Raw genomic sequence first — 26,085 nt, 5'->3', positions numbered from 1 at the left:
CTGATTCAAGAGCATTCTTCTCATGGCCACCTGCTGGACTGTCTCAAGTTCAGAACCAACCACTGAGCCGGCTTCCTCGGTAAGTTTGTCTACTCTGCCTCTGTCACAGGGGGAAGGTGTCCGCACCAGCAGACCACAGCAAAAACAGAGCACTGGCCACCCCTGTATGACACTTTGTCCCAAGAGTGGGCAGATGTCGCTTGACCTTAGCCTCCTTAGGAAATAAAGTCTATTGCTAAATATTATTGCTTAGAGTATCAAATGTAACCATAACGGGTCCACAGGTGTTGATAAAGAGGCTTTTTTTCCCATCTTGGACAGAGCCAGGCTATCGCTTTTTCTTTAACCTAGTCTGATAAGCTAGGCTAACCGCCAGCTCAGCAGCTACCACGAAGACACGGTGTTGATAGTAGTTTTTTATATCTCACAATGACAGCATCCACATTTCACTGATTTGTCCATTCTTGCTCCTGGTTGTTTACATGTGAGGATCAACATAAGAAACGTTTGTTTGTTTATCAGTTTGCCTTTCTTCTTCGCTGCCTCGTCATTTCTGTCTTCCTCATATATTCCCTCACAAAAGAAGGCAAGAAATTAAACAAACCTGTGAGTCATACTTCGTTTATATCTTTAACCCCCACCTCCTCCCGCTTCTCTCCTTTCTGCACCATCGCCCACCTCACCCCTTTACTCACTTCCCTTGCCGTCACCCTGGGTTGTCTTTACTTGATAAGAAAGAAGGGAAAATAAAAATGCATATTGTTTTATGTGTCGTGCAGATGCAGCAGCGGCTGTGCTTTGTAACCAGTTTTTGGTGCCCGCTGCCTCATAAACAGAAACACCTTGCAAGTATAAAGTATATGTGTGTGTGCAGCACAGCAGCAAAGCATATATAAACGTGTGCTTTTGCAGACAGACCTGCCGAGGATTTCCAACAGTTCCGCAACTCCATTGAAGTGCTCAGTTTCATATATGAACCTGAAGGTCAGAGACAGGACACACACAGGCAAAAGCACTATTAAATCAAGCTACAACTGATAGTTAAACAACACTAAAAACAGCAATTACATAAACATTAAATGAACAGTTTTATCTTCCTGTAAAATGACCTGAGCGTGCATGAAAGTTGCTAGTATTCACAAATTTCCTTTCAAACCATGTCTGAAGCACACCTCTGTGACATTCACAGTTCCAGTGAAGTTTAAACACATTTTAGCTGAAACTACATTCAGTAAAAGGAAAACATGAAAAGCAAGAAGCACCTTCACTGAGGCAGCTCACTCTCTGGGCAGTGTCACTATTTAAAAGAAAAGTATTGCATTTTCTTTTCTTTGTTCTTTTTTAACATAGTTTTTAACGTACTTTAAAAAGTTTGTAGTGTAGCAAAAGGAACAGCAAAGTGCAGGCTTTTCTTTTTTGCCCTGTTAAACTTATTTTAATATATTGAATTCAATTTTATTTTATTTTACTTATATCGCACAAAATCACAACAGCAGTCACCTCAAAGAACTTTATATTGTAAGGTAAAGACCCTACAATGATACAGAAAAAAACCCTAGACAACCCAGTATGAGCAAGCACTTGGTGACAGTGGGAATGACAAACTCCCTTTTAACAGGAAGAAGCCTTTGGCACAACCAGCCATCTGCCACGACCAGTTAGGTTTGAGGGACACAACACAAAAAACATGAAAATACTTCAAATAATTTTGAGTATAATAATGTTTTTGTTATAGTTACATTTTCTAATTAAAGATTATTATATTTATACTGTCTTAAAAACCCATCTTGGGGAATCTTGAAAAAAAAGGCTCATATAACAGTATCATTCAGTATCAAATGTTACCAACACAAACAAAGGCAGTAGAATTTAAAACATAGTTTAATGATAAAAGACATTTTATGAAAGTTTGACCTTGAAGTAGTGTAATGTTTAGAATGACCACATATCATTTCCTATATAGCTATATGATGTCAGTACAAGCAATGACAATAAGAAACATATTTTTAAATAGCTCTGTAGAGCGTTATTATCGCTTTGACTTTCAGATCAATCGATCGACCTTGAAGGAGAGGTCAGAGGTCATGTGTGACGTGATGTTTTAAAGGTTTACACAGTATGTGTCGACAATCAACATCACACTTGTAAGAATCATAGTTTCCAAGTTTTACATCTTTTTGTCAATTCTGAACCAATATAATCTTCTATAATCATCTTCACGACTGATTGATCAATCAGTGATTTAGGACACATGTAGGATGAACATTCAGTGAGCTGAACACATTCATGTTGTGTTTGTAGGAGAAAGAATACAACTGCTTAAAGATTAAACCTAGATTTTACCTTTTTGCTACAACACTAGTTACATTAACAGTCCTGTTTTTCACTCTTAATAATCTCCTTTATAAACTAAAAGTTCTAGTACAACAAAAATACTAAGCAGACACTACAATTAAGGAACTGCTGCAGGATCCAAAAGATCTTTTTGTTTCTTTCTGAATTAACGCTGCATGCAAACCCCTGTAAGGGCAAATTAGAGCCAAACCAATAAACCAATTTTGTTCTTGCAGAAGAGCAATAGCTCCTTTGGAGCTCAGGCTATAACCTCAATTAGAGATACAAAGAGAGCCAGCATTTAACAAGTATTCTCACAAGGTGCACGCTGGTTTAAAGTACTAACTCTGAGGTCATTTTGTGGCTGTAGCATAATTATCATTTATGCAGGATAGATGCACAAAACGTGGTTTCTGAGCCTGCTCCTCTTCCTGCTCATCGTTTTTGACTGTCATGTGATGTTTGATTATTCGTTTTTAAATCATGAGCATGGGTTGGGTGGAGGTTTGGTGCAGCTTGTACCTGAGGAAGATGTTGTTGATCTGTTTGCGGATGTAGGCTCGGAGGCCCAGCAGTTTTCCATAGACGCGATGCAGGATGGTCTTTAGGTACTCCCTCTCCCTCGGGTCCTCGCTGTCAAACAACTCCAGGAGCTACACACACACACACACACACACACACACACACACACACACACACACACACACACACACACACATTTGCTATGAATGAAAGTCTGCACCTGTGAGTACTGCACTCTATCTCTGACCTCCTCGCTCTTAAAATTAGTCTCTCAAACTTCTGCTTCTGGAGAAAAATCAAACATTTGTACCACATGCAGCAGAATGAATATTACCATAACAGTTAACAACACATGAAACATTAAAAAAAAGTCAATTTTTAATACATACACTGAGAAGTAATAGTTGATGGCACTTGAGAAGTACAGCTCCATGTTTAAGAGAAGGCCTTAATTTCTTTATACCTTCAAAGCTTTGGATTTGCATCTTTCCAGGAGACGAAGAGGAAAGGATTACCTGCAAGACAAACTTCTGGTCCACGTAGCGTTTGGCCATGGAGGGCTGGAAGTCCGGGCTCTCCAGGAAACGCAGAAAGAACTCATACACCAGCTGAAAAAGGAACAAACACCACAACATTACACAACATTTGGCGTGTCTGTGTTTTTATCTTCAGTGGATAGTGTGGCATCGAAAATGTCAAACTATTCTTTCAAAGACACACACGCCACACACGCATTTTGACTCATCTCTTCCTGAAGATGCTGTAAAGTGACTGTACATCATGTCTAAATGTCATCTGGGTAAACATCTAGTCTATGCAGGATTTTGGAGTTTTTTTGCAGGATTTCCATTTGTAATTGATGCTGGCTAAGCTCATAATGTGTTGGCATAAAACTTGAGCCAACATTTAAATGATCTAAATGATCCCCCCTCAGGTAAACACTCAACACAGCATTAAAAGCAATTTAACCCCACTGTGAGAGAATTAACAGTGCTAAAGGCATATTTTGCCTGAACCGTGCTTTTTCTTCCATTACACCTTCATGTTAACTTAGATGAAGTCTTGTATATCTCCAGCACCACGTGACTTAGCATGTCACACGGATGTATGCTGTGTACCTGCAGGTGTGGCCAGGAGGCTTCCAGTGTCGGCTCATCTTCCTCGGGGTCAAACTCTGGATTCTCGCTGGGTGGGAGAGTCCTGAAAATATTTACCGAGATCTGGAAAAAAATCATAAACGCAGGCAAGGAGAAGGAGGTAGTGTGAAGTAGAGAGACAGGAAGTAGAAAAGATGAAAATGCAAAGGGAGGAGGAAGAAGAAAAAGAGATTAGTGAAGAATAAATAACAATGCATTCTCGCCAATTGTGGATATAATGGGCAATAATTCAGAGATGAAAGCAGGGCGATGAATAGTATTTTAATACTCTATCCCATAATGGACATGGCAGCCTTGTTACCTTCAGTAATCACCTGCAGTTTGAGGACGTTTGTGTCACTTTAACTCTCGGAAAAGTCGCTGCAACAATGAAACAATTCTCCTTCCGATGGAACGTTTCCAGGAGTAAAGCTGTTGTGTTTGGTGGGTGTCTGCGATAATCTTTTATATCAAATGACATCTACTTAGCAAGCGTGAAGACATTTTGGGATGAGGGAAAAACAGCTTTCTGTGGTTTATATTATCAGTTTCCAAGCAACTTCCACTACTGCTGGTCACACTTGGTGTGCACAGGATGAACAGCTGAAGGTTTAACTCACCCAGTCGGTACTTGCTCATTTTAAAGCGCTGTGTCGATTTGAATCGGTCCAAATCATCTAAACTGTTCATTTTTCCATCTATATTTAAGATTGCTTATCTGCTGCAACTTTTCCTGCTGTGCATCTCCAAAACTTTGACTATCAAAGAGGTCCAGAACATCAAAGTATCTTAAATTTGCACATTTGATTTTAAGCTTGATTAAATTACTATTTAAACAGCATAAACACTTTTGATTTGGGTCAGCACACATAGCCACATTCCTTCGGTGCACTGCTGCACCAACATCTGCTCATTCGGTGCAGATGTTGATCATCAACAGAGGGTAAACCATAGATGATGATCGGTAACAGGACTGTTGCTCAGAGTGCTGTATCAAAGAATATTCATGGAAAGTTGACTTATAGAGAAGGACAGTGTGATAGGAAAAGGTCTGCAAGCAACAAAGGTGACCTCAGCTTTGAGAGGATTGTCAAGAAAACTCGACAGAAGAACTTGAGAGATTCATGAGGGGTGGACTGACGCATGAAGAGGGAGCACGCATAGATGTCTTCAGGAAAGCAGAACCAGAGACATCATCAGAAGCGTCTTGTGTGGACTAAAGAGAAAAAGAACTGGACTGCTGTATTGCACACTGTATTTCAGTTGGAAATCAGCATCCTAGAGTCTGGAGGAAGAGTGGAGAGGCTCAGAATCCAAGGTGTTAGAAGTCCAGTGTGAAGTTTCCACAGTTTGTGATGATTTGGGCTGTCGTGTCATCTGCTGATATTGGTGATGGTGGTGTTTTTGTTTTTTACAAGTCCAAAGTCAACACAGCATCTACAAGGAGGTTTCAGAGCACTTCATGCTTCCTTCTGCTGACCACAGTATTTAACTACTACTAATGGTTTGCAGAGTCTGTTATTACTGAGCTTGATTGGCGAGCCCACTCCTTAACCCCACAGAGAACCTATGGGGTAAAGGTCACTATCAAAGCAGCAGTAACACCTCATCAGTGCTGATCTGCTCCATGCCACAGCACAATGACGCAGTTATTTATAGGAAAAAAAACAACAACAAAGTCACGAGTGCATAAATGAACCAACTTTCTTTCTTGGCAATTGCATTATTTCCATGATGCATACATGTTGACATCACTGTGAGGACATTAGCATGACTTTAACCTTTAACTCAATACCACTGGGTAATAAAACAGCATCAAAGAGATGCTAGCTCGACTCAAGACTCTTAGGTTTGCAAAGCGTAGCAAAGAATAGCCTCGCTTTTTTTTCTTGGCATGTTTCTCCTACGCTGCTTTCATTCCATAATGCTGCACTTGGCTTTAAGTGTTTGATTTCAAAGCTTTTTTAAGTTCATTCACTTTCCTTCCATCCCATCCTCTGTCCTATCAGCATTTTCGCATCCTCTGGGTATAGCACCTCTATCTACTGCTGGCTTTCTTTTCCTGTTTCAGACCCTCCTTTCTCTCCACCTCCCTTTATCCTCTGGGATCTCCGGAGTCCACACTTTCACTCCACTCTTTCTTCCTTTCTTTTCCATCCCTATCTCTCACACTCTCTTTCTCACCATCTGTGCAGCCGATTGCTTCTTAGCACCTTTGTAACCATTCTACTCTTCTCTCCCGTCCTCCCTTTTTATTTATCTATCTATCCCTCGCTCATCACCTTTGTTTATCTCCCATGGTAACTCCACCGGAGATCCTCCATTGGATACCACACTGACTAGCTTCTCTTTATTTTCCCCACAGCTTGGGATGGGCATCCAGGTGTTTGACAGGGGCTGACTCACAGGTGAAAATGTGTTTCCAGCCTTCTAGATCTCCTCTCCCTTCAAGTATCAGGCTATCGATTCATTCGTCCACCCACCACTGTTTGTCACTGTCCATTCCCAAAATATTCCTGGTTTGGTTTTTGGAAAGTGAATATTGGAGAAATTGCCTTTTACCTGAGTCTCTTTTTCAATCCTTCCATTACTGTTTTAGTGCTTTTTAAAGTGCACTAATTTTCCACCTCTCTGTTCTTAAACTGTACTACTGTAACTTTGTATTAATCACATTTTTTTCTTTATCTTCGCCTGTGCTCAGTCCAGCCCCTCAGTTCATACTTCGTCAGAAACAGGCTGTTTTAGGTCCTTTCTCCCAGCTTTCTTCTGATTGACTGCCCCTCAGAAGCACAAGATTTTCACAGATGTTTGGAGCTTTTACTTTTTGTGGGCATAGCCACAGCGCCAGCGCATCTAAAACCTGAGATTCAAGCTCACAGGGATTTGTATACATGCTATCCTCATGCTTAACATGAACATTTACCACTGGAACCAGGATTTCTACCAGTGTGTTGCAAGTATAAGAGAGCTACCAGTAGTTTTTTGGCAAAAGAAAGAACCTTTATATTAGATAATGTATCCTCCAAGCCCACATTTCCTGTAAAGTATTTTCACACATAAACAAAAGCTAGAATAAACGAGGATTAAATAACCAGCAGAATAACAGTTTTACTAGTTACGCTGCTATCCAACCACTTGTCTCCACTAATGATGTTTCAAGAGATAAATCATTCACTACTGTATGTAAATGACGTTATATATATATATATATTTTATGCTGATATCTGTACACATCTGTTGTTATGCTGGAAAATGTGAAATAAATAAATTCCCTTGTGTCTTTGTGTTCTTACATCTCTTCATTGTGCAGAGCTGCATATACACAGTGCTGATTTCTGTCTGCGTCACTGCACAATTAACCAGTAAGCAAAAGGGCCGTGCCACATTAATGCTGTTCAATATTTAACTGTACTCGGAGTGCTTCAAATTAAGTACTATGTAAGAGGTGATGTCTTAACGTCACCCTTGTTTTAAGGGATTTCTATAAGATCAAAGAGAAACAGTAACCATGTTTCACAATGAACAAAAATTAGAGGAACATTTTTGCATCCTTTCAGTTATCTATGAGCTATGATCTTTATCTTTGGGCTGGAATTGTTTGCACTGGTGCATCATTTTAACCCCTAACCTCCCCTCCTACTGTACCATCTTTATAGCCTCCGGGTAGAGAGGCTCTATGAGGACTCCTCTGCTCGTGGCCACGCTCTCCACCAGCTCGTTGAGCGCCGCACGTTTGATCTCCTTCCCTTTCAGGTCGGCCACGCAGTCCAGGAAATCAAACAGCACGCAGCACTGCTGCAGCTTCTTACAGAACAGGTCGTGCAGCTCTGCCACCGGGGCGTCTGGACAATTGAGAGGTAGGAAGAAAGAGAGAAAGAAACGTCAGACACGGAGGTTAAACGAAAAAATGCTCCCCTGTGTGTAGAGCGTAGCGCAGGAAGCTGGGGTTTACGTATTGTTTGGCGCGGATCCTCTCTAAAAGCTATTGAGGGATAGAGAATATTACTCTACAAACACATCTGTACACACCCACGCATACACACACGACTGTCCACACACACACCTTCCTCCAGAGGGCTGTGTTGTATCTCACTCCTATTACCTGTCAGATTCATTCCTTAGACCAGTTTGTCACGATGAAACTACCTGCTGCTGGTCGTCACGTTGAAATCTCATGCCTCCAAAAACTCCACTTTTCACGGACACAGAGAAAGTGCCTGATGCATTTGGATTACTGAAGCCCTAACTCATACAATGAGGTTTAAATTGATTCCACAGGCCTGGGGAGGTGGGGATGGGGGGTGCAGAGGTGCGAAACTCAATGCAGCCTGTAAAGCTTTATGCAAAAGAAAAAAAACATTAAATCCACACAGAAAATAGAGAGCTGCAGGGTTTGACAGCAGCCCAATGGGAATGCTTGGTTTCTTTTTATGAGTAACCAGATGATTGATGACTCAATAGCTAAAAATAGCAGCAAAAAATCCACATCTAAGTGAGATGTACGAGAGGCTTGCACTGAAAGATAATAAACAAATCCATACGGAGAAAAATTATGTTAAAAAAAAACTAGTGCAAAATACTAAAACGAGTCCTCTGTGCTAACATGCTAACAGCAACAATGTAAAAATGCTTTTGGAAAATGGTTTTGGACTATGGGTGTATTTAATTCCTGTCATTTCTTGTTTTATGATGTAATCCCTGACTGTCATGCAATATTTGTAGTTTCTTCTCCGTGTTCTTTGTTGAATGTGCTGACCTCCTGCATGTGTATGACCTCATCCTCAATTAAAGATTTAGATATTAAAACTTTTTATTCCAGCGTTTGCATCCACTTTTCCTCTGAATTGCTACAAAATTAGCATGTTGCTTTCACTAATTATCAACATGGACATATTTCATGACGGTGAACACCATCCTGCCAATAAGCTTACTGCTTCTTTATGTATGAATAAAAGGAGCAGTAAAAAACTCAAACAGCTTGAGTGTTTTGAACCAGGAACTGTTCTTTTGACTAAATTTGATTACAGTCAATTTAGTTTTGTCACAACAATATTTCTTTCAAGGCAATTTATATTGTAAGGTAGAAGCCTTACAGTAAAACTGAGAAAAGCCCAACAATCAGATGACTGTCTGTGAGCAAGCATTTAGCAACAGTGGGAAGGAAAACCTCCCATTCAACAGGAAGAACCTCCACCAGAACCCGCCTCAGGGAGGGGCAGAAACATTTTTTAAAAATCCAACTGAACCAGCAGCTAAAATTTTAAAGTCTAAGGAGCTTGGAAGGAAAAGCGTCTGGACTTCTTTAAGTTGCTTGAAGACGTTTCACCTCTCATCTGAGAAGCTTCTTCAGTTCAAAGGTCAAATGGTGGAGAGTCACAGATCATCCCGGGCCTTCTGGCCTCAGGAAATCACATGATAGGGTGGGGCTAGGTTTCACAATGAGTTCCTTAAACCTTGGCTGATTGTGACCCACACCCGTTCTCACACCTTGGCTCTTTTGGGGGCACACTCCCCTGGGGCTTAAATCTGGGACTCTCCACCATTTGACCTTAGAACTGAAGAAGCTTCTCGGATGAGAGGTGAAACGTCTTCAAGCAACTTAAAGAAGTCCAGACGCTTTTCTTTCCAAGCTTAGACCACGATGACCTGGATGACTTAGAACCTTCAAAGACCTAAAACTTTAAAAATAACTAAGTACAGATACACTGGTCAGCTGACCAGAGACCAGAATCGGATAATTTTCGGCATGCTCAGAGAAGAGTAAGCAATGCATCTGTAAATTGGTGTAAAATGGCATTTAATTGCATTTAACTGAACTGGTGTATACTGGTTACTCCGTATCCTTTCAGTCTGATATCTCCCATTAATCTCCCTCTGTCAGAGGAAAAAAATACAGCTTACCAGTGGCTGGGAAACAGTCTAGACTAACTGTGTTCGAAGGTTCGCACACTCACACACACAGCGGGAGTGGATTAATTTTAACCCTTCTTAACCCCCAGGTGGGAAGCACAGGAGGGATATGGGAGTGCTGACTAGAGCTCTTCCAAGCCCCAGACCCCTCACCTATTGTGGGCACACCACAGCCATCTGCTGCCTTTGGCACAGAGCTTCACAAGGATAGATGAGGACTGCCCTTCGCTTGAGGTGTGCGAACATGCTCTGTCGAGTCCATTTTATTTCATCGTTTATGCCCTTCTGTATTTTCCATACGGTAATATCTCAGTCACGAGATCAGTGACCCAGGTTATCCGAATTAGCACTTTGGGGTTAAATCTAGTTTAGGATCAAGGTTACGTTTTAGAGCCTGGTCCAGGTCTTGTTTCTGCTCCATTCCCTGAGTAATCATTCCAGCAAGCTCTTCATTCTGATGTTTCTACAACCTTCTTGCCTTCCATAAACACTAATGGCTGCGGTTGGGGCTGGCATCCACTGAGCTGCACTGAGTGGTCAATTTGTTCTTGAATTGGAGCCATTTCTCTGTGACTGGACAAACGTGTGAAAGCCAAGTTCGCACAATCTTCTGACTATTTGCGACGGGAAAAAAAGCGAGTGTGAAAAGTCCATGGGTGAACTACTTCTTCTGACAACTCGGGGAACAAATGCGAGTCTAAAAGTACAAACATTTTCATGTCGTTGACGTGAAGACGTGTCCCACCGCTCCGCTTTTCCTAATTCCTAATCTACCACCCGCTATCCTTCCCATCTTTCCAATCTTCTCTCCTGATTCCTCAAAGCTCCACACCCCTGTTTTTTCTCTGTCCTCTCCCAACCTCTCCTCCCTTTCTGCTCTTCCTCTGTAGACTGACTGTGAAGGTGAAATCTAATCCGTTTTTAATGGAGAGTAATTGTATGAAGATGTACCGTGCGGGACTGAGAGGAGGAAGGGAAAAAAACGAACACGGCAAGGTGAAAAGAAAAGGAAACGAAAAACTGTGTTTGTGCGCTCGTGCAGACAGGCAGCAAGGACGGGAGGTGAGAAAAAGAGAGGAAGGATGAAGGGAAAAAAGGGACTCGGTGGGTCGTGTGAGAGCAAGTGTGGGAGAGAGCAAACCAAAGAGCCGAGAAGAGAGGGGAAGTGTAGGGAGATGACAGCCACATACGGAGCGGCTGATGTCACCCCATCATGCCGCTTACAGGTTGACGGTGGTTAGATTTAGAAAAAGAATTTACAAGGATACAAATTGAATACACAATGAGACGGCAGACGGATCAAACTGAGGCGATAATGAGCGCGTTTCAGGTTTTTTCAGGTCACTGCAGACTCGCCTATTCAAAGCAGCTTTAATATCATGTCAGTGAAGCCATTAGAATATCAACTAAGGATCTTAATCACACTGAGTCACTTGTGACTGAGCTATTTTCATGTTTTCTGACAATCCAAATTGGGGCTTTAGTCGTTACCTAAATAACAGCTGAGCCGTGCTCTGACTGTAACACCGCTGCCATTAAAAGCAAGCGGTTACATTTTATTTTTCGATTTAGTGCGTCTGTATTAGCTCAGGTCATCCATCATCGACGTGGCACACCGAGACACACACACCAGCGTTACATCACCAGCACACAAATATAAAAGCACATAAAACACCCTTTCACTTAAAAATATTCCCAGTTACTCATGTATTAGAGCCAGTAAGCTATCAGTACTCAAAAACTGCCTTTTAAATACTTTTTTTTGCTGCTGGTCTTCGTACGGCTGCACAGAGAAAGATTTTTTTCAGACATGAAAAGAATAATTGATCAGTTTTGTCTTTTGAACTTCTTTGGCTTTCCTTTTAAACCTCTCCTTATATGAAACGTTCTCAGCTTTAAGCTTTTTGTTTTGGTTTAACCTCGTTTCCAGCGATAGGCTGGTATTTTGAGGGGAAAACGGATCTAAATCCTGCTGAAAACTGCCTGCCCATGACCAAAGAGTGAACAAAGTAGGCCACTTTGCAATTAAAGAACCAGACATTTGTCTCGGGAGAGGTTGGAGGCCAAAACAGAGCCAAAGGAGAGTGAATATTGGTGTTGCATTTGTCAGGTGCACAAAAACATGTCCTGAGGGTCATGAATGCAAATGTAAACGCTCATGTAGTCAGGCCACTGCTAGCAAATCCACATTAACTTTAGAAAGTAAGCTGCTTCCAAATGGCAAATTAATATATTACTGTACAACATCTTATTGATTTTTATTATTTAATTGTTGAATTAAATTTTTAGAGTTCAGCCCGCAATATGCTGTCAGGACAGATTCGACGCACCGTAGCATCGTAATTTTAACAAGATCAAAAGTGTGTTGATGATGTTGATGCCGAGCATGTTAACATTTCAAAGGACACAGTTTATTGTTCACATCTACCCTAAAGACAGGGACTGTCATCCTGAAAAAAAAAACAAAAAAAAACATTTCCACCAAGATAGAAACGTTTCATCATAGGATGAAGATGTTCACTCTGTGTAGCTGTGTTCGGGTGGTTGGTTAGCTCAGTGGCTGGATGCACATGCAACCACATAGCCAAAAACAGCAGCTCGGGTTCAATCCTGTCCCAAGTGTCTCTACTGTCTTTCTTTCTGTGTCAACATGTATTTAAACAAAGCTGAAAAGAATAACTTTGTATCCATTTGCAGTAACCATTCCTCTTAAGGAGAAAAGTGGGACCAAAACAGACCAGCCAATTGCGATCACTTTCAGAGGGTCAGCGGTTCAGGTTTTCCCTTTAATGTGTCACCCTTATCTTCACTACTGTTGATGCACGATAAAAATACTTTCATATTAATTTTTTAAAATGCTGAAGGTGTAAAATGAGTTTAAGGTATGAAAAAAGCAATTTAGTTACAAAGTTGTAACAATAGCTGAACTAAAGTGATCAAGAGTTTATGTTCGGTTTAGGGAAGAAAATTAAATTAAAAAAGAAGCAGTGAGCAGTTTATGGGATAAAAGCTCACATACAACTACAGCCTAAAAAAAGCTGTGTGAATGAAAATTAGGATCATTTTACATTTTACTGATACATAGAAGTTCATTTGCACATAAACTGAAAGTCTTAAATAGCTGCCTCAAAACACTGGGTCACTCTATCAAAATACAACCATTTATACAAAAGAAAGACACAATTACAAAATACAGAGATCTTTATGTGCAGAGGGGATCACTGTTTTCTCCTCAAATGCATTTTTATCCAAATCAGAGCAGCATCTTTGTGGGGTTTTTCCATTGGGAAATCAAAGGAAATTTACTGTTGTCCCCTCATACCTGTGTGTATTATTTATTAAAGCCTAAAGGGTTAGAGTGACTAAACTGTTCTTTCTGCAGGTCAAAATACTGTACATATATAAAAAATACTGATTTATAAAATCATATAGCATTTCATGTCTAAAACATAAAGGTTCACACAGTGGACCTGATGTTATGATTTTTTCTTGTTGCTAAAAAAACACCTAAATAGAGTTCAGTCAAGATTGCTTTGTCATGGAACATATCGTAAAAATATAGTTTCATTATTTATTATTAAAGGTTAATTGGAAACACTAAATTGCTCATAGGTGTGAATGCAGGAGTGAATGTGAGTGTGATTGGTTGTCTCTGTGTATATGTTAGCCCTGCGACAGACTAGCGACCTGTCCAGGTTGTACATGCCTGTCGCCCTAAGACAGCTAGGATAGGCTCCAGCGCCCCCTGAAAAGGATAAGCGGAAGCTAATGGATGGATGGATGGATAGTTATTATTAATCTCAGCCTCTCTTCCACACTGTGTTTTTGTCTTGTCTTCCTCCCCTCACACCCCCAACTGGTCGTGGCAGATGGCTGCCCCACCCTGAGCCTGGTGCTGCCGGAGGTTTCTTCCTGTTAAAAGGGAGTTTATCCTTCCCACTGCCACCAAGTGCTGGCTCAAAGGGGATTGTCTATCCCCTTTGTCTTCTTTATATGTATATATATGAAGGCAACTCTTGTTGTGATTTGGAATTGAAGTTTAATTAAAGAGAAAAAAAAAGGAATCTCCTCAAAGGTGCTTGATCCAGAGTCAACAGTGCATTTGTCGGGCTCTAATTTTATTGTCATTGTGGAATCACATGTTAACAGTTGTAAATTTGTTTTGTGCATCAGCAGCAGGGTGGTGAGTGTATCAGATGTTTACAATGAATGACTTGAACAGATCTGGTCATGAAGACCACAGGCACGGATGATGTTTCAGTGAAGCTGGGCCATTGTCTTTTAAAAAGGGTTTGTTGACCATAAGAGAAATCTCCAGCATCTGCTTTCCACACAGAGAGGAGAAAGGCTTGGTGGCTGATTAAGAAAAGACGATGGACCACGGAGAAGGAACAGACAGAATGTGACGTAGAGTAAAAATGTGAGAGGAGGGTAGGGCTGATTTGGTAACGGGAGCATTAAAATGTAAGACTGAGCAGCGCCGAGCACGCCGCAACACCATCAAAACACAAACACTCACATACCCCCAGCTGCATGCGACTAAATATAGTCCTGCTGGAGAGCGACACAGAAAAGAAGGAAGAAGAATCTGGGGAGGAAACAGGAGAGAGGAGAGGGGAGCGGTACAGGGTTAAAAGATGACATCATCCCCTTCCTCCTCATCCTTCTGCTTCTGTCTCGCTCATCTATCCATCGATAGGTTCCTCCCTTCATTTTCCTCCTCTGGTCCCTCTCTTCACTCCTTCATTTCCCTTCCCTCCCCATCTCTCTGATGCTTTTTTTTTTTTTAAATAAGCAAGTACAGCTCTGCTCTTTAAATAAGAGTCATTCTGTTTGGGGCTGAGTGTGTGACACAGAGAGACAGCAAGAGAGGAGGACAGCTTCTGTTTTAGCTACCATGCAAGCCGCCTCTGCAGCCCTGTCATTAAGCGCACACACTCAATGCACAGATAAAGTGACGCAGAGAGGAAGATAGGATGGGGAGGGAAGGGAAGAGGGGGGGCAGAAAGAGGGAGAGGGAGATAAAGCAGAGAATGGCACAGTTATAAATAGTAGAAGGAAGCTACAGCAGCTATCAGAGCTGAGACACCATGCAGTGTGTAAAAGTCCGGGCGGTATAAATATCACCTTAAGGGGTTTAGGTGACGCGCTTTAAGTCCATCTCTAAATAATCTAATCCTCCTGAAACACACGATCTGTCCACATCGTGGCAAACTGTCAGGGAAACATGTGCAACATGTATCTTGCTCATATAAACAGCATGATTAGGAAGATTAATGAGAAGCGAGGGTTGCGGTGTACGATTAGACGTCCCCCGTTTTACACGTTTTCAAGAAGACTGAAGTGTAAACAACAATTTATCTCCCAGGGAAGCTCAGGACCAGTGATCCTGGTGCTTTAAATTAGAGCAGGAAATACTTGGAAGTTGTCATTTGGTGACGGTACTTAGAATTGGTAATGAGACCAGCTGGGTATTAGCATATAAGATGTAAATAGTGTTGTATGTACAGACTGTTAGAGGCAATTGAGCCTATACTGGCAAACAGAAATGGTAAATAAATGTGGTGTTTGGGGGTTTTTTTGCTCTTATTATATTCCTCCAAGTCAGCTCAGATATCAGAACCGCTTTTCATGAAATCTGGTGGCATAAATGTGGTGAAAGGGTATTCCAGACGTCTGTTCTCCAGTTTCTGAATCAGGTGTCCAAATTACCTCAGCTGGCTCCTTACAGTCTCTGCTCTAATTCATCCCAAAGGTGTTCTATCAGGCTGAGGTGGGGACTGTGTACTGGTGCGCAGTCACAAAGTTGGGAGCAGGAAACTGTCCAAAATGTCTTGGTATGCTGAAGCATTAACAGTTCCTTTCACTGGAACAAAGGGGTCGAGCCCAGCTACTGAAAAATGACCCAACACCTTAATCCCTCCTCCTCCAAACTTGGCACAAAGCAGTTAGACAAGTACTGTTTCTCCTGGCAACCGCCAAACCCAGACTCGATTGTCACACGGAGAAGCGTGATTCACCACTTCAGGGAACACTTCTCTGCTGAGTCCAGTGGTGACGTGCTTTACACCGCTGCATCCGACGTTTTGGATTGCACTTGCTTGTCCATGGAAACCCATTCCATGAAGCTCCCTATGCACTGTTCTTGAGCTAACCTGAAGGCCACATTAAGTTTGGGGGTCTGTGGCGACTGACTCTGCAGAAAGTTGGCAACCTCTGTGCATTAGCTGTGATTTTACATGGCTTAACACTCCTTGGCTGAGTTGCCATCATTCCCAATCATGACGAAATTTTACAGCTGGACTTGTTGCACAGTTTGCATCCTATCACGGTACCACGCTGGAATTCACTGAGCTCCATTCTTTCACAAATGTGTGTAGAAGCAGTCTGCATGCCTAGATGCTTGGTTTTGTACACCTGAGAACATGGAAGTGGTTGGAACACCTGAATTCAATTACTTGGACGGCCGAGTGAATACTTTTGCCAAAATAGTATACCTTAACTTGGTGGAAGGGTTTGTGTGCTTTTGTAGTCCCTGGTAGGGAAACTGATAAGCAAACTGCTATCCTTCATGAAAATTACTTAAATCTACTCAAACTTACAGATGGAACATCTATTGCTATATAAAAAGCTATCATTGGGTTTCTTAATTTTCATAATCATCAGAATGATATGAAAGCTTTACAAAGTTAATCAGATTTGTGCAAATGGATTATCTTATTTAGTTTATGATCTGCTTTTCAGGGAAATTGTACAAATCGTGGCATTAAATAAATGAATATATGAAACCACTGTTAAAACTTTCAGACTGCACTTGAGCTAGCCAAAAGTGTGACTGATTGTGACCAGTGTAAGGGGTAAGAGTAAGTTGTTGGGGGGCAGTTTAATTAATGTAGTGCTTATTTTCTGTCATATGTATTCTATATTGTTATTGTTCTGTATTGTAATGAATTCAGAATACAAGCTATCTTCTTGAGGCAAAAGCTTAGGCTCCAAGGTGCTCTAAACTCTCAGTTTCAGACATTTTTTACTAGTCTTGGGTCCACACGACATCACTGAGAGAGGATATTCCTAATATGGTCATCTAAAACACAGAGCTGTGGCAGGTAAAAGTGGATTATTCTGAACTGTGAATCATAAAAAGCTATTCTAGTTGAGTCTGAGAACAAAAATAGTGAGCTTGAAATGAATATTAAAGGTCTAATTTAAGATAAAGTGAGATGTTTTGTATCCAGGAAACCAATCGGACTACTTATGGTGTTGTTCAGCTAAAACACCATGAAGAAACATGATTGTACCCTACAAAGATTGACATGATCTTTAGGCAAGCTGATTTTGTCATCATCAAGGTCTGAATTTTTATAAGTTATGCAGGATGTTTGAAGGGTCAAAATCAAATTCACTATAAACTCTAGAAAGGATTGCTCTTGAATTGAAACTATGATTTCTTGGCCGCCTTGTGGCTTTTAAGAAAGCGACAATTATCTCTTTTTTTCTATTTTTAGGCCAAATCATCGCTAGGACCTTCTGAGTGCCAAAATACAAGACAAAATCATATTTATGTATCAGTAATTTCTGATCGTGCATGCTAAAGTAAAACATCCACAGTATGAAAAAAACAAGGTTGAAGTGAAGCTTGTTACTGAATAACAATGACACCGACAGCCACATCTGAAGACCTGTGCTCCAAATCGGCATTATATTTTAATAGCGGCAGATATCAAAACACGCAGCGAGTCTTTATGCCGTACTCAGTGCCATTCTCTGTGTGACAAAGGCTGTGAAAGAAGCCTCTGTCATGGCGAAAGATTAAGTAGCGCGCTAAGCCCATCTTTAAATAATCCAATGTTACTAATAATACACTTTTCCACCACAAAGCATAATGAACAGAGACCGACTGGGCGTTCAGACCGTGCGTTCACATCTGTTGTCTGTGATTTATTTATTTTTTGTTGCTTTGGTCATTACCTACGATCAGATTAGTCGCCATCAGGAAATGGATTTCTCATAAGGATCAATAAAAAACAAGCTATTTGAGCTGCCAAGCATCGCCACTCGTCTCCTTTCTTAAAGTCCATACTGGCGTTGACAGCAGAGCGATTTTCAAAGATTGGAGATGTTGAAATTCTCCTTCCGAAACAGAATATTTGCTGTGAGAGATGTAAACACAAATTGGAGACGGTTAGTAAACAAATATGGGAGAAGGTTATCCCAGCTGGAGACATCCTCAACATTTGATTAGCAGCTTTCTGCGCTGCTGTTGCTGCTGCTTTTCACAAACAAGGAAATGTGATAAATGAAAAAAATCTCACATCTCTTGTCCTTGATTTAGGCCGAGTATGATTTTTTTAAAGCTGCTTGTGATTCATTGCAAACTGGGAGCAAGCTCCTTGCAGCGTATTTATTTTCCTGCTTTTAATATCTCACCCCTTCTAAGAGCATTTCCCTCAACACGACCAGGATTTGATGACTCTTTGTTTGCCTTGCTTTGCACGTGTGCATATTTAATAGCGAAGCACCCACAAAGGTTGAAACTTGCAGTGATTCAATCAGAGAGCTTATTTACCCGAGCATCGCTCTATTCCTTTAAGGATCCACTGTTTTTTCAGTGACACTGCAGCGCGCGTGCTTATTGCATTGCTGGCCGTTTCATTACATCCTCTCCCCTGCAATATCCTTTTTTTATTTTATTTTATTTTTTATCTCTACCGTCTCTCCTCCTCCTCCACCTGCCAGCTTAATGCTCAGTCATTTCCTCTCTCCTCATCCACTCCATTGCTTTCATCATCCCCCTCACTTTCTCCCCCCCACGCTCCCTCTTAATTGATCTTAGACAGTCAGAGAGAGCAAAAACTACTCCATGCCTTCTGTAACCCAATACCAAGGCCCATCCAGCTGGCCCTAACACACACACACACACAGAGAAAGAGAGAGTCATTCAATCGCCCACATGCAATCTGTGTGAGAAGGTGAATGTTTTACAGTAAACAGCACATTTAAAACAGAGCCTTCTGTACATTCATTATTTTAATGTGGACAAACACACAGCCCAGACAAGATAAAACACAAACATGTGAACACGGGGGCTGCTCATGTGGGGTTATGATACGCTGCACAGACAATATTTCCCTCGTTGACAGATATAGTATGTAACCCTAAAAAAATGAGAGTAGTGAGCACAGCACAGTTTCTGTCACATTCACTGGTGTGGCTAATATTAGCTAATATTTGTAAACCTTATAGATACTGTAAATATTATTGAATTATGGACATGTGTGGTTAAGTTTCTCTACTCTATGACTCCTCTGCCATAGTTTTATTCCACAGGTTAGTACATTTTGCCTTGTTAGCATTAGCCATCAATGGACTAGCAGAGCACCACTGATGTATATAAACACTCACCATGACCATGAATGTCACGGTAATTTGGGGCTTTTAAGGATTTTTTTTAACTGATTACACAGCAGACACCTTTAATGACTAAAAAACAAGAAGTGAGTGCAGAAGTCTGAATTTTGAATTAAAATTTCTCTAATCTACAGGAGTTTAATCAAAAGTTTAAAGTTTGAATACAGAATCAAATAGATAACTTTAATTAGATGATTTTGGTAGCCATCTGATCTTCTTGCGGATTGGTGGAGTTCATTTATTTTGTTGGTTCCCTGTCACGGACCAAGCTTTTAAGCATAGTCCGCAAATTTTCAAAATTCCTGAAATCTGAATTTTGGACGACCATTCCAGATGCCGAATGGGCTAAGTGAAGATTCAAGAATCATTAGTCTAAACAGTTGTCTACCTCTGTACCAAGATCTGGAAGAAGACCCAAAATGTCACTTAAAATGTGAAGGAGTTGGTTCTTCGGGAACAACTCAGGAACCATCAAGGCTCAATCTTGCCATGAACTGGAAACTGCTAGAACACCAGCTTCACTGTCCACGGTGAAGCACACTTTAAATCACCTTGGACAGAGAGGGTGCTGGCCAAGAATGAAGCCAGTCCTCCAAAATCCAATGCCAAATGCATTCTGGAGAAAGTTTGATGATAAAAAAAATGAGACAAAAAAATTTGAAGGGGTGAAGCTGAAGCTTTTAAAGTTTAAGACTTAAGTACTAACCAAGCATGATGGTGGCAGCATGCTCTGGAGCTGTTTGCTACCAGTGGTATTTGTACATTGCATGGCTCAAACTTGGATACAATTGGGTGTTCCAACAGAACAATGATCACGAACACACATTAACGCTGGTTTTGAAACAGATAAATCAAGCTAACATTAAGCTTCTGGAATGGACTTCCTAAATTCAACTCAAATCTATTCAAAATTTGATTTAAAGCCAGTTCTGTGCCAGGAAACCAGAAGATTTAAATGATCTCCACCAGTTCTACCAACAACAATGATCAAATATCCAGCCAGAGTGCCACTAAGCATCGAGTTGGTCCAGCTGCAACAGGTGAGTGATTTTTAACCATATATTCGTGGGGGTGCATGTATACATTTAATCCTGTGTGGATTAGAGAAAATTCAAATTTGTGTGCCAATTCTATTTTTTTCAATTCACTAAAGATGTACGCTGTACGTTGCACCCTGGAAAAAGAAAAGTTCATCATTAAAATATTAAAAACCCAAAACTGCTATGACGTTCACGCCCCTGATGAGTGTATGTTAACTTTTGACCACAACTGCAGATGCTGCCTTCAGGCTTGTGAGATGCAGAGAGTCTGACCACTTTCTATTAAAAAAATACTTTGTGCTGCTTTGTGACGTTACAGTAAGAGAAATGAAAAGCAGCCAACAGGCCAGTGAGTGCTACTTCACAGGTGCCAGTTATTATTATGACATTTGACGGTAATCAGCATGTGTAATTGGCTATATCAAAACAATAAATCCTTTTTAAGCTACCTAAATGAAGTGAGTGTCTGACACTGAATTAAACCAGCTTACGTCAGACAAAAAGAGATAAACTATATCAACAATATGCTGACAGTGAAATTGTCCTTTGACTAAGCTGTATGTGTTATTATGTTAAGTGCTTTTAAATTATCTAGCAGAAGACAGGCATGGACAGCCATACTGAAGACGAAATACTCCGAGTCATCTGCACCTCTTATTACAGAAGACTTCAACCACACTGGATACTGGTTTACATGACGTCAGTAATCCAGTTAGTTTTTACATGTTACAGTTACTTTTTATGGGAGTAGCAGCTGCAACTGTGATTTATATTATAGAACTATGATAGGATGAGTGTAAAAAAAATTAAAAACTGCATTTTTATTTAACTACAATTCTTGTGTCATAGTTGCAGCATTTGTAAAAACAGCGCTTAATGTTACAGTACTTGCTAACTAGCTGTTAGTTAGGAGGAAGAAGAGCACGCCTTAGGCACTGTGGTAGCGTGGCCGAGTGGTCTAAGGCGCTGGATTAAGGCTCCAGTCTCTTCGGGGACGTGGGTTCGAATCCCACCGCTGCCAGACGTTTTTACATAACTTCCTTAAGGATTAATAAAGTATTCTGATTCAGGGTAGGAATGCATTGTTGTGTCCTCAATCCACAGCTCTCTTAAAACAGAGAGACATAGAAAAACAACGCAGTGTAGCCACTATGTTGCTACAAGTTTGCCCATTTTCTGCTATGTATTAACGAATAGGTTTACACGGCTACTTTTTATCTACACCTGCCGGTCGCCGCATTAGGTACACCTGTTCAACTGCTCATTAACATAATATCTCATCGGCCAATGAATTGCAGAAACTCATACATTTAGGCATGTACATATGATCAAAATGCTGCTGAAGTTCAAGTTAAGTGCTGATCTACTATATTTTCCCACACAACCATCTGTAGCTATATGGCAGAGGTCAGAGGAGAACGGCCAGACTGTTTTTATTTGATAGAAAACCAATAATAACTCAAATAACCACTCATTACAAACAAGAGATGCAGAAGAGCATCTGTGAATGCACAACAAACAACATGAAAGCGTGTTTCTATCCTGCCTCCTATCGCTGGTTCAGACTGGTGGTATAATGGTACTACCGAGAGTTCCGGTTGGTACTGCTGTTGACCATTTCCATCCTTACATGACCGCAGTGTACCCATCTTCTGATGGCTGCTTCCAGCAGGATAACATCAAACCAAAATAATTTCAAACTGGTTTCTTGAACGTGACAAGGAGCTCACTTGATGCCCTCCATTCACCAGATCGCAATCCACAGATTCACGTCACAGATCTGCAGCTACTGTGTGATGCTATCATGTCAACATGGACCAAAGTCTGTGAAGAATGCTTCCAGCACCTTGTTGAATCCGTGCCACGAAGAATTAAAAGTAAGGTTCAACCCGGTACCACTATTAGTACCTAATAAAGTACATTATGTCGTCTTGACCACACATTAAATACAACAGCCAAAGTGGCCGGTGAGTGTACATCACCAGCACGGTTTGCACTGAACAAGTGGAAAGAGTGAAACTGAACTTTCATTAGAATTCATCTTCTAACTCAAAGAAATGTCCTTATCCCATTAGCAGAGTGTGACGCTGCCAGATATCAACCTTTATTTATTTTTTAACTTCAAACACAGTGAGTCTCATACTGAACAAAATTACAGTCTTTTTCTATCTACATAAAATACCATTTTCTTATTCAGTTAGATTTTAGCATCTTCTCTAAGATTTGAATATGAATGTCTGACGGCATGTTTTTTCCTTCTAATCCCTTCATTGTTAGCCATGAAAATGGCCCATTTTCGAGAACATTACGAAACACAAGCAGCAGTGTATTTTTGTACTTTCCAAATCAGCAGTGGGAGCGTTTGAAATGCATTTCCTATCAGAAGCAGAGGCACTAAAAAAGCATACTTCGACCTGGTAAAGAGCATTCAGTGGGTTGATAACATAATCAGGCAAATGAAACGCTGCTAAGAAGCGCAGTTGCAAAAAGACTGACTACCTACTGTGCGGATGAGTATTTGTTATCTTAAAGGGGAACATGAGCTTCTAAACTATTACTTCACATAACCACTTATTCAAAACATGAAATGACAATCAGGTCTTCCTGTTATCCCACAATGCATCAACTCACCATCTGTTACTCTGCGAAACAGAGTCTGATTGTCTGTAGCGCTTGTCTCATGTCTGCAGGGTGTTTCGCAGCTTTTAGAGATGCTTAAATGCTACATCGACTGGCAGAATGGGTTTTGTTCAGGTACGGGAGATTTAACGCTCTCTAAGCTCACACAGCATCCTTTAGGGTCTTCAGTTATTTGAAGCCACCCAGCAGCCCTTTGAAAAGCCACTGCTGCTGGCAGCCAGTGATGAAAATGTCAAGGACGGAGAACATCATGCATGGCTATTCGCTTATGAGGATATTTCTTTGGCATGGTTCAAATATCAGTGAGAAATGCCAACGCTAGTTTGCACACGGGCGGCTGTTTGCATGAAAATGTGTGCGTGCTGCAGTTTTGCTGCTTTCACATAAGTGTGGGAGGTAATAATAAACAACTAGGTATCAATTTTTGATGAGCAGAAATCCAACACCATGGATGACTGCAAGAAACAGCTGTGGTGAAACAAATGCTTTATTTTTTATTTTTTTGCCCTTCATTTGCTGCTGTTTTACCAATAAGATGGTCCTCTAACTGGGACGGCAAAACTAGAGCCTCTGGTGGCATTCGTTTTACAGGAATAGTTCGAGTATGATCATCTTGTGATTTCCAAATACAGATACATGTTTGCTTATGCCCTAATTTTAAAAGTAGAAAATGAGACATAGGGCAGGGCTTGAAGAAGAGCTTCGACCCTCCCTATACGATGGGTCTCCTGTTGTTCCATGTTTGGATTACATCATTCACTACAGTCAAATATGCAATGTAAGCTGTAAAAGTGGGAGAGAATGAGTCGCTGGGCCGGGCTGAGCAGAAAGTCTGCTTTGTGTGTTTTCTCTTTGAGCTCCTGCTGAGGTAGCTGCTGGCACCAACAATGTTCTCCAAGATCTCAAGATAGAAAAGCGTCCCATGATCTCCCCGCAGATGCACATACAGTCACACACACTCAGACCTTGGGAACATTTTTCGGGCAGCTCAGAACATGATTGTTGATCTGCTGCATAGTAAAACCACAATTTAGACTTTAACTTATTTATACAGGGAGTGCAGAATTATTAGGCAAGTTGTATTTTTGAGGAATAATTTTATTATTGAACAACAACCATGTTCTCAATGAACCCAAAAAACTCATTAATATCAAAGCTGAATGTTTTGGAAGTAGTTTTTAGTTTGTTTTAGTTTTAGCTATTTTAGGGGATATCTGTGTGTGCAGGTGACTATTACTGTGCATAATTATTAGGCAACTTAACAAAAACAAATATATACCCATTTCAATGATTTATTTTACCAGTGAAACCAATATAACATCTCCACATTCACAAATATACATTTCTGACATTCAAAACCAAACAAAAACAAATCAGCGACCAATATAGCCACCTTTCTTTGCAAGGACACTCAAAAGCCTGCCATCCATGGATTCTGTCAGTGTTTTGATCTGTTCACCATCAACATTGCGTGCAGCAGCAACCACAGCCTCCCAGACACTGTTCAGAGAGGTGTACTGTTTTCCCTCCTTGTAAATCTCACATTTGATGATGGACCACAGGTTCTCAATGGGGTTCAGATCAGGTGAACAAGGAGGCCATGTCATTAGTTTTTCTTCTTTTATACCCTTTCTTGCCAGCCACGCTGTGGAGTACTTGGACGCGTGTGATGGAGCATTGTCCTGCATGAAAATCATGTTTTTCTTGAAGGATGCAGACTTCTTCCTGTACCACTGCTTGAAGAAGGTGTCTTCCAGAAACTGGCAGCAGGACTGGGAGTTGAGCTTGACTCCATCCTCAACCCGAAAAGGCCCCACAAGCTCATCTTTGATGATACCAGCCCAAACCAGTACTCCACCTCCACCTTGCTGGCGTCTGAGTCGGACTGGAGCTCTCTGCCCTTTACCAATCCAGCCACGGGCCCATCCATCTGGCCCATCAAGACTCACTCTCATTTCATCAGTCCATAAAACCTTAGAAAAATCAGTCTTGAGATATTTCTTGGCCCAGTCTTGACGTTTCAGCTTGTGTGTCTTGTTCAGTGGTGGTCGTCTTTCAGCCTTTCTTACCTTGGCCATGTCTCTGAGTATTGCACACCTTGTGCTTTTGGGCACTCCAGTGATGTTGCAGCTCTGAAATATGGCCAAACTGGTGGCAAGTGGCATCTTGGCAGCTGCATGCTTGACTTTTCTCAGTTCATGGGCAGTTATTTTGCGCCTTGGTTTTTCCACACGCTTCTTGCGACCCTGTTGACTATTTTGAATGAAACGCTTGATTGTTCGATGATCACGCTTCAGAAGCTTTGCAATGTTAAGACTGCTGCATCCCTCTGCAAGATATCTCACTATTTTTGACTTTTCTGAGCCTGTCAAGTCCTTCTTTTGACCCATTTTGCCAAAGGAAAGGAAGTTGCCTAATAATTATGCACACCTGATATAGGGTGTTGATGTCATTAGACCACACCCCTTCTCATTACAGAGATGCACATCACCTAATATACTTAATTGGTAGTAGGCTTTCGAGCCTATACAGCTTGGAGTAAGACAACATGCATGAAGAGGATGATGTGGACAAAATACTCATTTGCCTAATAATTCTGCACTCCCTGTATGGCACCAAATCACAACAACAGTCGCCTCAAGGCACTTTATACTGTAACATAAACCCCCTACAATAATAGAGAGAAAAGCCTAATAACCAGGCAAGCCTTTTGGCGACAGTGGGAAGGAAAAACTCCCTTTTAGCAGATAGAAATCTCCAGCAGAACCAGGCTCAGGGAGGGGCACCCTCTGATGGGTGGTAAAACCTGAAAAAGACCTATTCCTAAACTCTAGCTCCTATCATGCTTATTTGCTATCTGGACATCACTTCTGTAATTAATTACACTTCTCTGTACAGTAATAACATTTGTCCTGCACTGCAGGTGCTTTTATTTTAATTCACCATGTCGGCTTCTCTATTAGCACACATATTATTTCATTTTAACCAATCACTGTTGATATTTCTACCAGCAGCAATGGCAACTCTGCTTTGATGTTATTGCTCATGGTGTGTTTTGTTCTTCATGTCAATTCAGTCTGTTTGAGAAAGAGGCT

At 41.0% G+C, this 26,085-nt stretch overlaps 1 protein-coding gene and 1 non-coding gene across 3 annotated transcripts in view; one reads left to right on the top strand and one right to left on the bottom strand.

Annotated features, from left to right (window-relative positions):
• Positions 1-26,085, bottom strand: part of ppp2r5b (protein phosphatase 2, regulatory subunit B', beta) — a 54,480-nt gene that overhangs the window by 17,596 nt on the left and 10,799 nt on the right. For both annotated transcript variants that reach the window (XM_039609673.1, XM_031736799.2), the window contains 5 exons: positions 7,638-7,834; positions 3,975-4,076; positions 3,372-3,464; positions 2,857-2,987; positions 919-978 (listed from right to left, as the gene is read on the bottom strand). In XM_039609673.1, the coding sequence (XP_039465607.1) occupies positions 919-978; positions 2,857-2,987; positions 3,372-3,464; positions 3,975-4,076; positions 7,638-7,834 (583 nt within the window). The remainder of the gene's footprint in view (positions 1-918; positions 979-2,856; positions 2,988-3,371; positions 3,465-3,974; positions 4,077-7,637; positions 7,835-26,085) is intronic.
• trnal-aag lies at positions 21,290-21,371 on the top strand. Its single transcript has one exon. It is a non-coding gene; the product is annotated as a tRNA-Leu (tRNA).

This window comes from Oreochromis aureus, linkage group 3, assembly GCF_013358895.1.
Source record: "Oreochromis aureus strain Israel breed Guangdong linkage group 3, ZZ_aureus, whole genome shotgun sequence".
In the NCBI taxonomy this organism is placed as follows: domain Eukaryota; kingdom Metazoa; phylum Chordata; class Actinopteri; order Cichliformes; family Cichlidae; genus Oreochromis; species Oreochromis aureus.
This window is presented reverse-complemented; position numbering and strand designations above follow the sequence as displayed.